The 15,195-nt window shown below is 35.9% G+C and overlaps 1 protein-coding gene across 1 annotated transcript in view; it reads right to left on the reverse strand.

The window, feature by feature from the left end:
* Fam98b (family with sequence similarity 98 member B) overlaps nt 1-10,387 on the reverse strand; it is a 30,549-nt gene extending 20,162 nt beyond the window's left edge. Inside the window, exons 1-2 of the mRNA XM_021725698.3 lie at nt 10,240-10,387; nt 1,424-1,569 (exon numbers count right to left, since the gene is read on the reverse strand). Coding sequence (XP_021581373.2) covers nt 1,424-1,569; nt 10,240-10,310 — 217 coding nt within the window. The 5' untranslated portion in view covers nt 10,311-10,387. The remainder of the gene's footprint in view (nt 1-1,423; nt 1,570-10,239) is intronic.
* Nucleotides 10,388-15,195: the final 4,808 nt, after the last annotated feature.

A 15,195-nucleotide genomic window follows, 5' to 3' on the forward strand; every position in this document is an offset into this window, starting at 1 on the left:
TCAATTTTATATTCAATTCTAAATTTTCACTTTCACATTTAATCCTTAGATGTGTAACTACAAAGCTTAGGTTAAGGCAACTAATTTCCATACAAAGTGTGTGTGTGTGTGTGTGTGTGTGTGTGTGTGTACACGCACGAGCAAGTGTTTAGGTTTAAATTTAAGAACAAAAATATCAATATAAGAACATCTGTAATAACAAGATTGCAAACACTTATATTTAAATCTCTGACAAGTTTTGTCCAATGAACTCTCCATAAAATCAGGTAAACTGGAAATATTTGGAACTAGCAATTGAAACACTTCAAACATTATAAGATCTACAATTATTGTAACTGGCTTCAGAGTAAATTACCCATTTCTTCTTTATTTCTAGCCAGATTATTAAATGCAATCATTTAATTAAGTTTCATTATCTTTAATTCGAAATGTAATTATGTAGGAACTTGTGCCTTGTTTTGAATTCACATTATTTTACTTTGTTTCACAGGAATTCTGTTAAATTTGTTGCTTGTTTTCTTTTGTGTTTGCAGTGCTAGAGATGGAACCTGCTATGGAAGTACTCTACCACTGAGCTACATTCCCAGCCCAACTTCTGTTAAATTTGGCAAGGAAAAAAATAACTTCAAAGGACAGCTTTAGAAGGGAAGACTATTTTGTTCCCTAGCAAATGCCCAATAGTTTTTCATGTTTTATTTTCTCACACTATCTGAAATTATACCAAAGATTGGGTGGAGAATGGGGACGGGGGCAGGTGGGTGGTGCATGACTGTAATCCCAGCAGCTCAGGAAGGTGAGGCAGGAAGATCAACAGTTCAAAGCCAATCTCAGCAAGGCAATTCAGTGAGACCATGTCTCTAAATAAAAAATACAAAAAATAGGGCTAGGGATGTGATTCAGTGTCGAGTGCCCCCAAATTCAATCCCTGGTACCAAAAAATAAAATAAAATAAAAAAAAGATCCACAAGGACTCCAGTTACCAAGATGATAATAAATTGAACAAGCTTTGAGTCAGGGCATATTTTTATAAAAGCATTTCTATATAAATACATGCCCTGAGTTTCAGGCTTAGAAATAAAATTTAAATTAGAGATTACATGTATATAAAATTAGTTCAAAACTGAGTTATATTAAAAATTTTTTTTAAAATAACCAAATTCAGACTATTTTTTGCTAAAGAACAATACTAGAGTCAACACGGCAGATAAATAGTATTGTTCATAATTTTACATCATATTTGAGAATCAGTTTTGTATTACCATAAAATTCTAAATCAAGATTTTTAATATCCCATACTGAACTTCTCCCCATTAGCAATTTTTCTTTCTACTGTGATCCCATGATTAATAAAATTATAAATTATGAGCTAGCAGTTTATTTTATTACTAATAACAGAAAGGTAAATAAAACTAAATGACAATACCAGTTGAAGTGATACTTTCTTCCAAGTTGCACAATGATTTTATTTGAGAGCCTAACCAAATACAGAGCTCTGAAAATTCGGGTGAAGACAATCCACCTTCTGCTGCCTTGGTAAGGGCTTGTTCTTCTAACAGTGGTCCCTTATACCTAGAAAGGAAGAAAAGGCAATTAAAAAAGAAAAGAAAAAAAATCTAATATTCTCTATCAAGGCCTATTCAGGCTTAGGAATAAAATTTAAATTAGAGATTACATGTATATAAAATTATATGCTATCTGTTTCGGTACATAAAGTGATATTAGAACACAGGGAATAAAAATACTAATTTACAGAATTGTCTATGGCTGTTTTCATACTACCACGGCAGATGTGAGCAGTTATAACTAGGTAATTGATCAGTAAAGCCTATAATGTTAACTATCTGGCCTTTTACAGAAATAGTTTGCCAATTCTTACTCTATACAAATAGTATTTGGCATTTTCCCCCCATATTTTAACATTTTACCATAAAACTATCTAACAATTGTCAATATTACAGATAATACAAAGTCAGATAATAGAAACTTTTTCAATTTTATATTAGTTCCAAAAATAAGATTTATAGTGAAAAAAAACACAGGCGCAAATTTTAAGTTTCAAAAACCTAAACCTGAAAAATACCTACGAGATCAATTTAACCTGAATCATTTTTTTCACTTCACAATTTTATACTTTTAAATACTTTTGCAAATGTATTTGACAAGAACCTTAAAGTTTCAAAATACCTTATTATCTTAATTGAATTACATATCAATTTTCTTTTATTGTTTTTTCTGCAACTTTTAAAAATGTCATAACCTCACAATTTTAATGTATTTAATATGTTTTAATCTACTGCAGTTATTGATATTTAAATTGTTCTAACTCTCATTAGTAGGAGCCCACTCATATGGCCAATGAGTCCTATGACTTATCCTTAGTAGTCTTTAAATACTTTCCTTGCTTTCTATGACAAGATGTTCCTGCCCTAGTCCTGCTGTAGTCAGACATCTCTCCAAGAGTCCCTCATCCTTTTTAATGGCATTTAGAGTATATAATCTGTTATTACACATTGGTCATTGTTTCCACATATTTGAGGGGAGGGGTTACTGGAGTTTCAGCCCAGGGCTTTGGGCAAGCTAAGCATGCATACTACCACTTAGCTATACCCCTAACCCCTGTATGTCTTTTTAAGAGAAATTACATCAGGAATACATATTGCTATTTCCAATCTGAATTTGCAACTGTGAGGTTTTTACTTGTTTTATATTTATTTTCTTTTAAAATGAAAATTCTAATGACATTTGCATAATCCAATTAGATATAAAATAGATATGAATTACCTAGTTTCAGAATAGGAAATCCAGCAATATTAACAACATTACAGAAAATAGTTTAAGTTTTTGAATCAATTAATTATCCCTGTGGGTCAAATTCCTCAACTGTGATTAATCCCTGTAAATCAAATTCAACTTTTCAGTGGTTTTATTTTTGAGAAAATTTTCATTTCACTCTCCCAATGGCATTTATTAAGATACGCTGTTATTGCCACTGTTCCAGAAAGGGAAATATGGATTTCTGATATTACAGATATTAGCTATTGCTTATTTGGAAACTCTTGGTGACTGCTCTTTGGTGACTGCTCTGCGCAAACCTTGCTTTCTATTCTGCAATATGCAGCTCTGTCTGGTTCTACCATTCACTGTGATTCATAGATTACTCCAATTAGTGGGCTACATATAACATTCAGCCTCTCCTTGGATTCCAACATGCTCAGGTTACCATAATAATCCCAACTTCTGTTTCATGTCACCTATTGGTGTATACACCCAAAACATTAAGTCCCATTGGAACAAAAAACAGAACAGAAAGTGCAAGTCCATGAGAGGAATTTGCCTTGATATGTTGTACTCATATTTGGCTGAATTTATGTGGCACAATGTGTAAATAATGCTTTCAATTCCCTTTCACTGTATATACCAGAACAATTTGCTATCAATTAACAAAATGTTTGAATTTTAATTGTAATATTTTAGAAAAATGTCTGGAGACAAACTCTTCAATTGGACAAATTCTTCAATTAAATACATCTGAGAAGTAAACTGTCCAATTAATCCAATTTTTTACATTTAGAATATATTCCATTAAGACTGTACAGAAAAACAGTTTATTTCCAGGCAATTACTCCATCTATTCAATATACCAATAGACATTTGATTCATTGTGCTTTAATTTTTAGGAATTTTTTAATATTTTAAAATTATTTTTTATTTGTTCTTTTTAGTTATACATGACAGTAGAGTATAATTTGACATATGTATATAGACATGGAGTACATCTTATTTTAATTAGGATCCCAATCTTATGATTGTAAATGATGTAGAGATTCACTGTGGTGTATTTATTTATGTATGTAGGAAAGTTAAGTCAGGCTGATTCTATTGTCTTTCCTATTTCCTGTCCCTCCACCCTTCCCTTAATTCCCCTTATCGAATTTATTGTACTTCTATTCTTTTCTACACCCCTTTGTTGTGTGTCAGCAACCACGTATCACAGAGAACATCTGACTTTTGGTTTTTACGGATTGATTTATTTCACTTAGCTATGCTAAGTCTCCAGATCCACCCATTTCCAGCAAATGTCACAATGTCATTCTTTTTATGGCTGAGTAATATTCCATTGTGTATATATACAACATTTTCTTTATCCATTCATCTGTTGTAAGGCACCTGGGTTGATTCCATAGCTTGGGATTTGTTTTGTTTTGATTTCATTTTTATTTAATTCTGCTTTATAATTATATAAAATATTACTGTGGATTTAAGGTCTAATTTACAAAACAAGGTACATTCACGATCTTAATCTTATTCTATTCCCTATGTTCTGCCTCCCACCCAACATGTAACCATATTTACAAGTTTGGGGTTATACTTCAATAATAGTTTTTAAAATAATACAAGCATATATATTTTTCTCCTTTTTAAGACAAAAGGTAGCCTATTATACACTGCTCTATTCCTTCCTTCAAACATACATGCTCATACATATATTTGCATTTACTAGAGATGAATACTTACAGATAAATTTCAATCATTTTTACAGCTGTGTATTATCTGTCTGAATACATCATATCTTCATCAGCTTCTAATGAGGATATCCTGGTAGTTTCTACTATTTTGTTATTATAATTTGGCAAAGTTTCATCAGTGTATATTTGGGATAGATTCCTAAAGGTAGGATTTTGGGATCAAAGAGTATATAGATGTATAATTTTGTTAGACATTATTAAATCTTCATTATTAAATCTTCCTCTACAGGAGTTGTACTATCAATGTATCTATCACTGTCTGGTAATTCACTGAAAATATCAAACTTGGAATTCTGACTATGTGGTAGGTCAATGTAATTTTAATTTACATTTCTTTTATAAGCAAGGCTATGTGTCTCTGCATATGTTTAAGTCATTTGCATTTGTTTTTCTCTGAATTCTCCAGTTGTATCACATGGGGAATATTTTCTAACTCCCACTTTGGAGGTAAAGAAATTAAGACTTAACAAGATGAGGATACCTGCCTTAAGTAGCAGGCCAGGCACAATGCTAGTCATATATAATTCATTCAGTCATTATAACAATGCTTTGAGGTGGTATTATCCTAATTCTATAGGACTAGAAAATAAGCAAATAAACAATGGCATTAGGATTTAAGTGAATTTAGCCCAAATACTCTGTATGAACTCAAACATCTGTCAATACCTATAAGGAAACTAAGCAACTAACCTGACCCAGATGATTCAGCAAATAAAAGGCAGAACTGGGACTGCACTACCAGCCCAAGGCTGCTTCCTCTATGTCTCACCTCTTCCTCTATATCATACAGTGATTTTCATTGAGACTTATTAGTAAATGTCTTATTTCCCCCATTTGCTTTCATTTCTGCAATAAAATAATCAAACTCCTGAATAAATGTTAACTAATTCATATTGGTAGATGTAAGTCAGTTTTCACTGAAATGCCATTTATCAAATTCAATAAAAATTGCTCAAATCACCAAAGGAAAAAATTCATAATATTTAATGCCTTAGCTAATCAAGTAAGGTAAAAATAAAAAGAGGAAAACATAAATACATTTAACAAATCTGAATATCTAATAATAATTGTAACAGTAGCTAACACAAACTGCTTACTTAGGCTAGCCCTAAGTGTTATGCATATATTACCTCATTTAATTGCCATAATACCTATTAGAGTAGGTACTCTTCTTAACCTCATTTCACAAATGAGAAAACTGAAGTACAGAGAGAGAACTTCCTTGGGACTGTCATAATCATAGCTAACTGGCTAGGAACTGAGCCATACAGTCTTATTGCTACAGCCCTATGTTCTTAATCCCTACTTCCCCTACTGAACTGTCGCCATTCAGAAACATATCTAATTGTTTTACATAGTAGAAGTATCTAAAAATATTCTGCTAGATAATTGAATAGGAGTAGGAAATAGTACATCAGACTAGAGCAATGCTTCTTAAACTTTCACATGCATATTGATCTCCTGAGGGTCTTGTTAAAATAGACTAATTCAGCAGAGCAATAGTGAGATCTAAGATTCTGTATTCCTAATTCCCAGGTGATATCAATGCTGCTGGTCCACAGACCTCTCATTAAACAGCACAGTACTAAGAAACTTTTTTTTTTCACTTAAATATCTCTCAATGTTTGTCATCACTGCTCATTGTTTTTACCCTTGTAGACTAGGAGAAATTACAGCAGGAATTCAAGAGTCTATTTATGTCATATTTAGCAACTGTTTAGTGCTTATCACTACTACTACTGCATGCTTGCTTTGATTTCCCAATGCAATTCTGCTATTTACTGAGAATAGCCATGCTCTTAGTTTGTTCTATACATTCCTATTAGGAAAGTGATATTGTTATTCCAAACACTGGTGACACCCCTCCTAAGCCTAGATTACCTCCCCACCAGGGCCTCTTACTGGAACAATTGGTAGTAGTCTGGCACCACTTCAAACTAGGTGATCCACATCTTTCCATTAAGGATACTGGCAACTTTCCTCAGAGAGAAAGACATCCAGGGCCTTACTTACTTTCTGTTTATTTTCACCAGCTAACATAACATGAGATTGTGTATTTTCCCCTGTCATTTGCCAACCTGACTAGTCGAGCCTCTGATTCAGCTCTATACCCCTACCTGCTTCCCATCTCTTCCACTGTGTTCCACCCATAAACAACTCATATTTTGTCATTATCACTCAAAAAGTCTATCCCTACCATCTCTAGCTTTCCTTATTTTTATTCTCAAATTGCACAAGATCAGTTGATAGGTTTTTGTCCTCCTTGCTTTCCAAGACAGTATCCAAATCACTGCTCCTGCTCTCTCAAAAGGTCTAGCCAGTCAGATCTGCCACCCTCTTCCACTTGTGTTTTTCATCTATCAATCTCCTGGACACTCAACATTCCCTTTTATCACTTTTTCTCTCCCCCTGTATTCTTGCCATTATAATGAGTTTATTCAAAGTCCATATGTATATCCTATCTGGTACTCTGAACTCGCAATTTCCTAATTTCGTTTTTACCAACCTTCTTTACCTTATATCAATCAGCTATCTCCTGGACCTTGCCTTCGCTACACCTACTCCACCTCCCAAATCACAAATTCAAACACATCACTCCCTCACCACAACCTACTACATCTATCCTTCCAGCTTGCCTTTTTAACTACTCACCTGCAACTACTCTTTGATCTCACTACTTCCATTCCATTGGTCCTTCCACATTCTATTTACTAGCTCCCTCCTTTCTTCACTTAATTTCCTATTCAATTTAGATTCTACAGTGTCATTTCACTTTGGTGCTTAATATTAACTAAAGAAATGAATCCCTGAAATCTAATATCCAATTACTCACTAAGTCTTATAATGTACTTCTTTTCATATTCACTGCCACTAAACAATGTCCCAGGCCACTAAATTCTCCAATTCATTTGCTGAGAGACGTACCTTTCCAAATAGATATATAATCACTCCCTTTTTTATTTAAAACCCTTCTGTCATATTCCATTGCTGTTAAAGAATAAAATCTACAACAAAGCCTAAAAAGTTGCTGCACGTGCTAGTCCTCCCCTGACTCTTGCTTCCAATCTCCCACCACTGTGTCCCTTGCACTCTGCCTTCTTACCACATGAATTTACTTCCTTTTCTTCTAATACAACATGCTCCTTCCTACTTCAAGGTCTTCATGTTTTGTTCTCACTATAAGGACACCTTTATCCTCCTTTTCCATCCAATCTCACGTACTTAACTTCTATTCTCCCTTCCTATTTTGTCCCAAAAGTCAATTACTCAGGAACCTACCACTAAGCTTTCTAAAATATTACTGTTCCTTTCATTTGAATAACTCGTTACAGTTTATGATTATTTGTGTGACCCTGTTTTTGCACTTGACTGTAAGCCCAACAGGGACAAGAACCAAGACTACTGTGTTCATCACCAATACCTCAGAACAGTGCTCAACATACAGTTGTGTTACCTTCTATACTAGTAGCTCTCAATCTAAGCTGTGAAGCTTTGTAAAAATATTCAAGTCTGTACTGCACCTCTGCAGATGATCATTCAGTCAGCTGTGGTATCTGCCAGAATGGGAAACATTTTTCACAACCTCCATACATGATTTTTTTTTTCTGAGACAGGGTCTCACTAATTGCTAAAGCTGGCCTTGAATTTATGATCCTCCTACCTTAGCCTCCAGAGTCACTGAGATTACAGAAGGGTGCCACTGCTCCCAGTTCCACACATGACTCTAATGTATAACAAGACCTACTGGTTGAGATCTACTGTTCCACAAAATCATGAACTATTGTGAAATCATCTGCTCCAACACACTCATTTCAGAGATGAGGAAACTGAGTGATTCCAACCATTTTCATTTGTAATATACTATAACATTATTCTTTATCAGATTCCCTTTTAGTTCCTCCCATTAATTTCTTTATACAACAAACTAAAGCACCTTCACTGGTATCCTAAATGTCTAAAACCACAATAGAAAACACATTAGTCACTATTTACATGGACATTTGAAAACAGTATTAAATTATAACACATATTGTAAAAACTATTTTTTCACATTTCATTATCATGAAATTCGCATGTCAAACCCTTTTCCTCAGGTATTCTAGAAAAAAAAACCAATTTTATAGTATGCAAACTCTTTTACTTCCCATACTGAATAATGTGAAACTAATTTTTCTTGATAAAAATCAAGACTACAGAAAACTTCATTTTCCAAAACACTAAAATATAAACAGTAAGTTCAAGGAATGAAAGAAGGAATAAAAACACTGTTTTCCCCCTTTTCATAAATGATTTACAGGATCCCATTGTTCTTATTGGGAGTACTTTGGCAATCAAACTGGAGTCTAAACACTTTGAAGTATTTTAACTTCTTGTCTTCATTACTTCTTTAATCAAGTTAAGGAAGAATTTCCAAGGGATTGCACATAAGTAAAAACAAAAACAAATGCCTCTTAAATAATCACTATCTGTTCCTTCATTAAACAAACATTTATTCAAGAGCTACTAACATAAAGTTCTCTAATGCAGGGTCACAGCAGAGTAGGTTTTATCTGGGTGCAACTAAAGAAGCAGTTGGTAGAGGCACAAATGCAGTTTGGGGGAGAAAAATCAAGGACATAAGGGTTTCAAGTTTTACACAGTACTGCGAAGGCACAGCTCACCCCATTAAGAAGTCCTTGCATGCAGCATAGCAAAAGACTATGCAGACTGCTCCAAGCTTTTTAGGTTTTTAATAGGAATCTTTTCGACTCTCAAATAATGGTCCTATGCTTACTTCTGTGCAAGTTTCCTTTGAACTTGTCTTCATTCATTTACCCATTCACTCAGTCACCATACACGTGACAGACCCCAATCTGGGATGTTGCTGGGAGCGCAGCAGGAAACAAAACCCGGAAGGTACCAGTTTTCCAGGAGCTGATTTGGGAGGAGGGAGAAAAAGCAAGCGTGAAGTTGAAGAGACTGACAAATTGGCAAACAAGATAGGAGCAAGGGCTGTGATGAAAAACGGGATGAGCGTAGGTTATGTTGTGGAGTATAAGGACCCCGACACCTGCAAGCTGTTAACATCACTGCCACCTCGACCCCTGGGAGTTCTCATAAAAGTACTCTGAATTGTGAATAGCAGCAGGCAAAAGACTCCTTGTACCTTCCACGACTAAGTGAGTTTGTAATAATCCGAAAACCTTTTCTAGCACATAAATATGTATTTGCGGACGGATTAAATGGTTCAATGCATGGACTCGCACTGAACTAAACAAAATGCTTTCTCCTGTCAAAGATGCAAGAATGATTGACTCTTGAGCCCCAAGCAAGTCCCGGGTTGTACACTGTAGGAGACGAGTCCACAGCCATAGTTCGGGTTCCAGGACCGCCTCCGGGCGCGAAAACAACGTCAACATAAACATCACCTGCCGGCACAGGCTTGCCTGCAGGACCGGCGGTAGCTCGCCGGCTCCACGCCAGCCCATCCCAGCCCATCCCGCAAAGAGTTTGTAAGAGGGGGCCACGGGCCCCAGCTCTCCGGCCCTGCCCCACCCTCTAAACGGATTTCTCTCCCGCCTCCCGCTTAACTCCGTCGGCGCCGGAAGCAGCAAGGCTGAGGAGGCCTGCACTGGGCCGCGCAGACTCAGCGGAGACTGACGGGGAGGAGGCTGCAGCAGCCAAACAGAAGAAAAGGTTACATTTTCGAAGGAAAAGTCCCAAGAACACTTACCCCAGAGCCTCCAGTGTGTCTAGCACGTCCCCCTCCATGGTAGCTTCGGGACCCGGCTCCGGCCCTCTCATGGTCCTTTGGCCCAAAGCTGTTCGGCTTTCTAAAGAGACCGCCGGAAACCAACGTCACAGCGCCAAGGTTCCGGTTAGGATATCGACGGTGACTACTGAGTGCACCTCTGAACGAGGCCGCCAAGGTTCCCGGCCTAAGGAAGTCCACGCTTGATTGATAGAGTCTAAAACCGCTTTGTATAACAGTAGTAGTTTCTTAAAACAATAATAAAAAGTAAATAATTGCAATAAAAGGAATCTTTCTGGAGCCTTATCAGTATGTTGAAATCAAACATCAAATATTAAGTTGCTTAGGACCTGGCTAAGTAGCTGAGGCTGGCTTTGAACTTGCGATCCTCCTGCCATGTGTGCCACCAACCCCAGCTTAGACCTCTCTTTTTGAAACAAAAATCCTGAGATGAAATTATAATTATCTCGAGTTACAATTATTAAACAATAGCATCTACTGACAAGTATAATTACTAAATCAATGTGCACAGCAATGCTCCGATTTTAATATAGAAGGGAAGGTAATTTATAACAAAAATATTATTTCATTATGAAACATAGAAGACCAATGAAGTGACCAGATATTTGTTTCTGTCTGTGGAATCACTTCAAATACGTATTCAAGCTATGTGTATTGCAAACAATATATGAATTGTATAAGCAACAAAAATACCAAGAGCAGAGTAAGGTACTGGATGTCAATTTATAGAATTATGACTAACCCTCCATAAAGTTCCAAAAAACAAAATACACTATTGAAAGACCCCCGTCCAATGAAAGACCCCCGTATCCCTGTCCAAGGAGAATCACACGAAACACTGGCTGCAAAAGCAAGAGGTTGGTTTATTGGGACACAGGCGCCTGCGGGTGCCCAGCAGAACCTCAGCCGGAGCTTTGGTGAACTGGCACACCGGGCTTGGGGATACAGAGATTTTTATAGGGTTTGGGACAGGTTTCGCGGGCGCGGGAAGCAACAGGTTTCTTATTGGTTTGTTTAAATCTAGCATATAGGCCACCTAGGGGGTACAGGTCTGCATTCTATTCTTTCTGTTCCTGCTTATCTGTTCCGGTTTATTCATTCATGCCTCAGGATTCGGGTGCTCTGTTCTTCCACCGGTTGTCCGGAGAGCATGCCTGGCGCCTGAACCTGTTTATGGCCTGTCTAGTATCTTGGTTTCATATCTTGGCCTTAGGTAACTAGGCTGACTGGGCTAGGGTCTTTCACTATTCCCTCTATTACCATTCATGGGAAATTCAATCTTTATCTAAACAATACAGAACAAAATCCCTAGGTTTTAATATGTAAAAGGGAATCAGAATATTGGGTCAGGTTATTATTAGCAGATATATCACCTACAGGGGTATCTCAGAAGGCCCTCTTACAGATTAAAGTCATGTAAGACATAGAACTATTTACAACTATTGATTTTTTTTTTGTACTAGGGATGGAATCCAGAGGTGCTTTACCACTGAGCCTCATCCCCAGAGCTTTTATGTATTATTTTGAGGCATGTGTCGCTAAATTGCTTAGGGCCTCACTAAATTGCTGAGTCTGGCTTGCAATACTCCTGCCTCAACCTCCATAGTTGTTGGCATTAGAGGCATGCACCACCACTTCAGGCTAATTATTCTTGTAAAAGATTGTCATCTACATTGCAGAATACATAGCATCCCTAGCCACAGTAAAAGTCAATAATACTCTCACCTCCCAATCAGTGTTCAAAGAAAAAGCCTACTCATAACTGTGTTTCATACCCTGAGAGATGCTTGCTCATAATGTATAATGACTACTTACAGGATACTGTTACTTAGTGTCCCACAAGATTTAAATGTCTTGCACTTTAATGAATCTGAATTCATCCCCAAATGAGAGAGAATGGATGTTGCCAGTGATTATCATCTTCATCAAGGAATTGGAGAGCTATAGAGGTATTAGTCTTAGTAATCTTGACAAAAAGTGTTTGTAAAAATCTAATAGCAAGGGGATGGAGATATAGCTCAGTTGGTACAGTACTTGCTTCACATGCACAAGGGCCTGGGTTCAATCCCCAGCACCACCAAAAAAAAAAAAAAATCGAATAGCAGCAACTCTGGAGGGTGAAATAGAAGGATCACAAGTTCCAAGCCAGCCTCAGCAACTTATTGAGGCCCTAAGCAACTCAGTGAGACCCTGTCTCTAATAAAATATTTTAAAAAGGACTGAGGATGTGGCTTGGTGATTAAGCTGACCTGGGTTCAATCCCCGGTATTAAAAAACAAACAAACAAACAAACAATCTAATACCAGAGGCCAGGCATGGTGGTGCACGCCTGCAATCCCTGCAGCTCAGGAGGCTAAGGCAGAGTTGAAAGCCAGCCTCAGCAACTTAGCAAGGCTCTGTCTCAAAAATACAAAGGGCTGGGGACGAGGCTCAGTAGTTAAGCACCTCTAGGTTCAATAAGCAGTACAAATAGCAATGAGGTAACTTTTTTTCATTCATGTTGACTTTGAGTTTTCTGCTGCAGGTTTTCATTAAAAGTATATAAACAATAGAACTGAAGCACTGACAAAGGTTTTTGTTTTTGTTTTGTTTAAGCATGACAGATATGTGAAAAGGTCTTAGACCATAAATGGAACAATTAAACTTCAAAATGAAAAACATTGAGAAAATAGAGAAGCAAAAAAAAAAAAATTCTAAACAAAAAATTTTCAATAAAACAACCACTGATCCAAGATCTCTACTAACTCCAAATCAAATAAATACAAAGAAAGTCACAATTTATAAAATTTGCAATTTAGAATAATCACAATTCAGTAAAAATACTGAACATAACAAAAGGAAAAATCTTAAAAGCAGCTAGAGGAAAAAAACCTCAAACTTCAATACTATATCATAAGCTGGCCAACTGAGGATACATCTCAGTGATAGCATGTTTCTCTAGAATGCACAAGACCCTAGGCTTGATCCCCAGCACTATAAAAAGAAAAAGAAAAAACAAAAACAAAAATCATAAGCTGACCTCTCAAGAGAAACAATGGGAGCAATAAAACAATGGAATAACACCTTTCATATCCTCTAAATAACTACAGATCTGTAACTTTACACATAGCAAAAATATCCTTAATAAGTGAAGGTGAAAATAAAAATGTTTTCAAATAAATAAAAACTGAAATACATTGTTTCAAGCATGCCTATATTGAGAAAATATTAAGACGTTCTTCAGGTAAAAAGAAAATAATGCCAGATGAAAACACAATAATACAAAAAGAATGAAGAGTGCTCTTGGAAAGGATAAATATGAGAGTGAAAAATTAGGCACATATTAACTCTTCAATAGTAATGTCTTATGAAACCAGCAATAGTAATATCTTATGAAATTTAAAATATAGAGAGAATTTGGAAATTGTTGGGGGGAGTTAGCAAAGGATTAAAGAACTGTAAGCTCTTCCATTGTCCAGGACATGGTAAAATAAATAATTCGTGGTAGTAAATCAAGATTGCCTATTGACATCATTAAGATAATCAGAAAAGGAATAATCAAATATTATTTAACTAACAACTAAAGGTAAAATAGAATAATGCAAAATGTTTATTAAATCTAAAAGAAGGTAAAACAGAAAACAAAATATAATAGCTGAATAGCAATATCAATGTCAGAAAAATTAATGATCAGTGCAAGAAGTATTATGGAGAAAGATAAGTAAGGGCATTTCATGATAATATGATCAAGACAGCAGGAAGCTCTAACAATCATAAATGTCTATTTGCTTAACAACCAGCATCCAAATATATGAATTTTAAAAACTTCAGTGCCAGAAAAAGTTTAACATATGTCCCTCATTAATGGTATAACAAGCTATCGAAATTATCAGTAGTTATCAAAAAGATTTGGAAAATGTGACTTATAAATTTGACCTAATTGATATACATAGATCACTGCACCCAAAACATCAGAATATGTATTTTTTCAAGTACTGTATCACTTATAAAACTTGATGTTTTAATAGATCCTAAAGTAAGTCTCTTCACATTCAAAGACTGAAAGCCTAAAGAGCATGATCCCTAATTAAAGTGGGACTCAATAAGAAAAGAAGAAAAAAATTCAAAAAAGATGCAAATTTTTGATTTCTGGAATTTAAGCAATACCTTTATAAATAATCAGGCATCAAACTAGAAATTACAATGAAAATTAGCATGTTAAACTGAAAGAAAATAAAAATACAACATATCACAATGTGGAAGATACTGGAAATCAGAAACTCAACCTGCAAGACGTTCAGCCTGAGCAGATGCCCCAGCTGAGTCTCCCATAGGTCATTTAGCCATTCTATGAGGACAGTTGCTTCTGACTGAGCAGTGAAACCCGAGTTTGAAACTTGATTCTCTGCTTCTTCTGGTGGGTGGGGCCTGTGAAAGCTGCAGGCTTCTGCAGCCAAAAAAAAAAAGCCCTTTTAGTGTTCAGTCAATCACAGCAAAGGAGTGTCCACCTGTGTGGCAGCTGGCAAAGCCCAGTTCTTCTTCACTACCACTGGTGGTATGTAGCAGCTCACAGAGTTGCAGCTTTTCTTTTTAATTTATTTATTTGTTTGTTCTTTCTAGATATACATGACAGTAGAGTGTATTTTGACATATTATACATCCATAGAATAAGTATAATTTTTTCCAGTTAGGATTCTATTATTGTCATTGTACATTAGGTGGAGTTACATTGGTCATGTATTCATTAAGGATCAGAAAGTTATATCTGATTCATTCTACTGTCTTTCCTAGTCCCATCCATCTTCCCTCCCCTTCATTCCCCTTTGCCTAATCCAATGATGTGGATTAGCATCTACATGTCAGAGAGAACACTGTCTTTGGTTTTTTGAGACTAGCTTATTTCACTTAACATGATATTCTTCTTTATGGCTGATTAAT

The sequence above is a fragment of the Ictidomys tridecemlineatus genome, chromosome 5 (genome assembly GCF_052094955.1).
Source record: "Ictidomys tridecemlineatus isolate mIctTri1 chromosome 5, mIctTri1.hap1, whole genome shotgun sequence".
In the NCBI taxonomy this organism is placed as follows: domain Eukaryota; kingdom Metazoa; phylum Chordata; class Mammalia; order Rodentia; family Sciuridae; genus Ictidomys; species Ictidomys tridecemlineatus.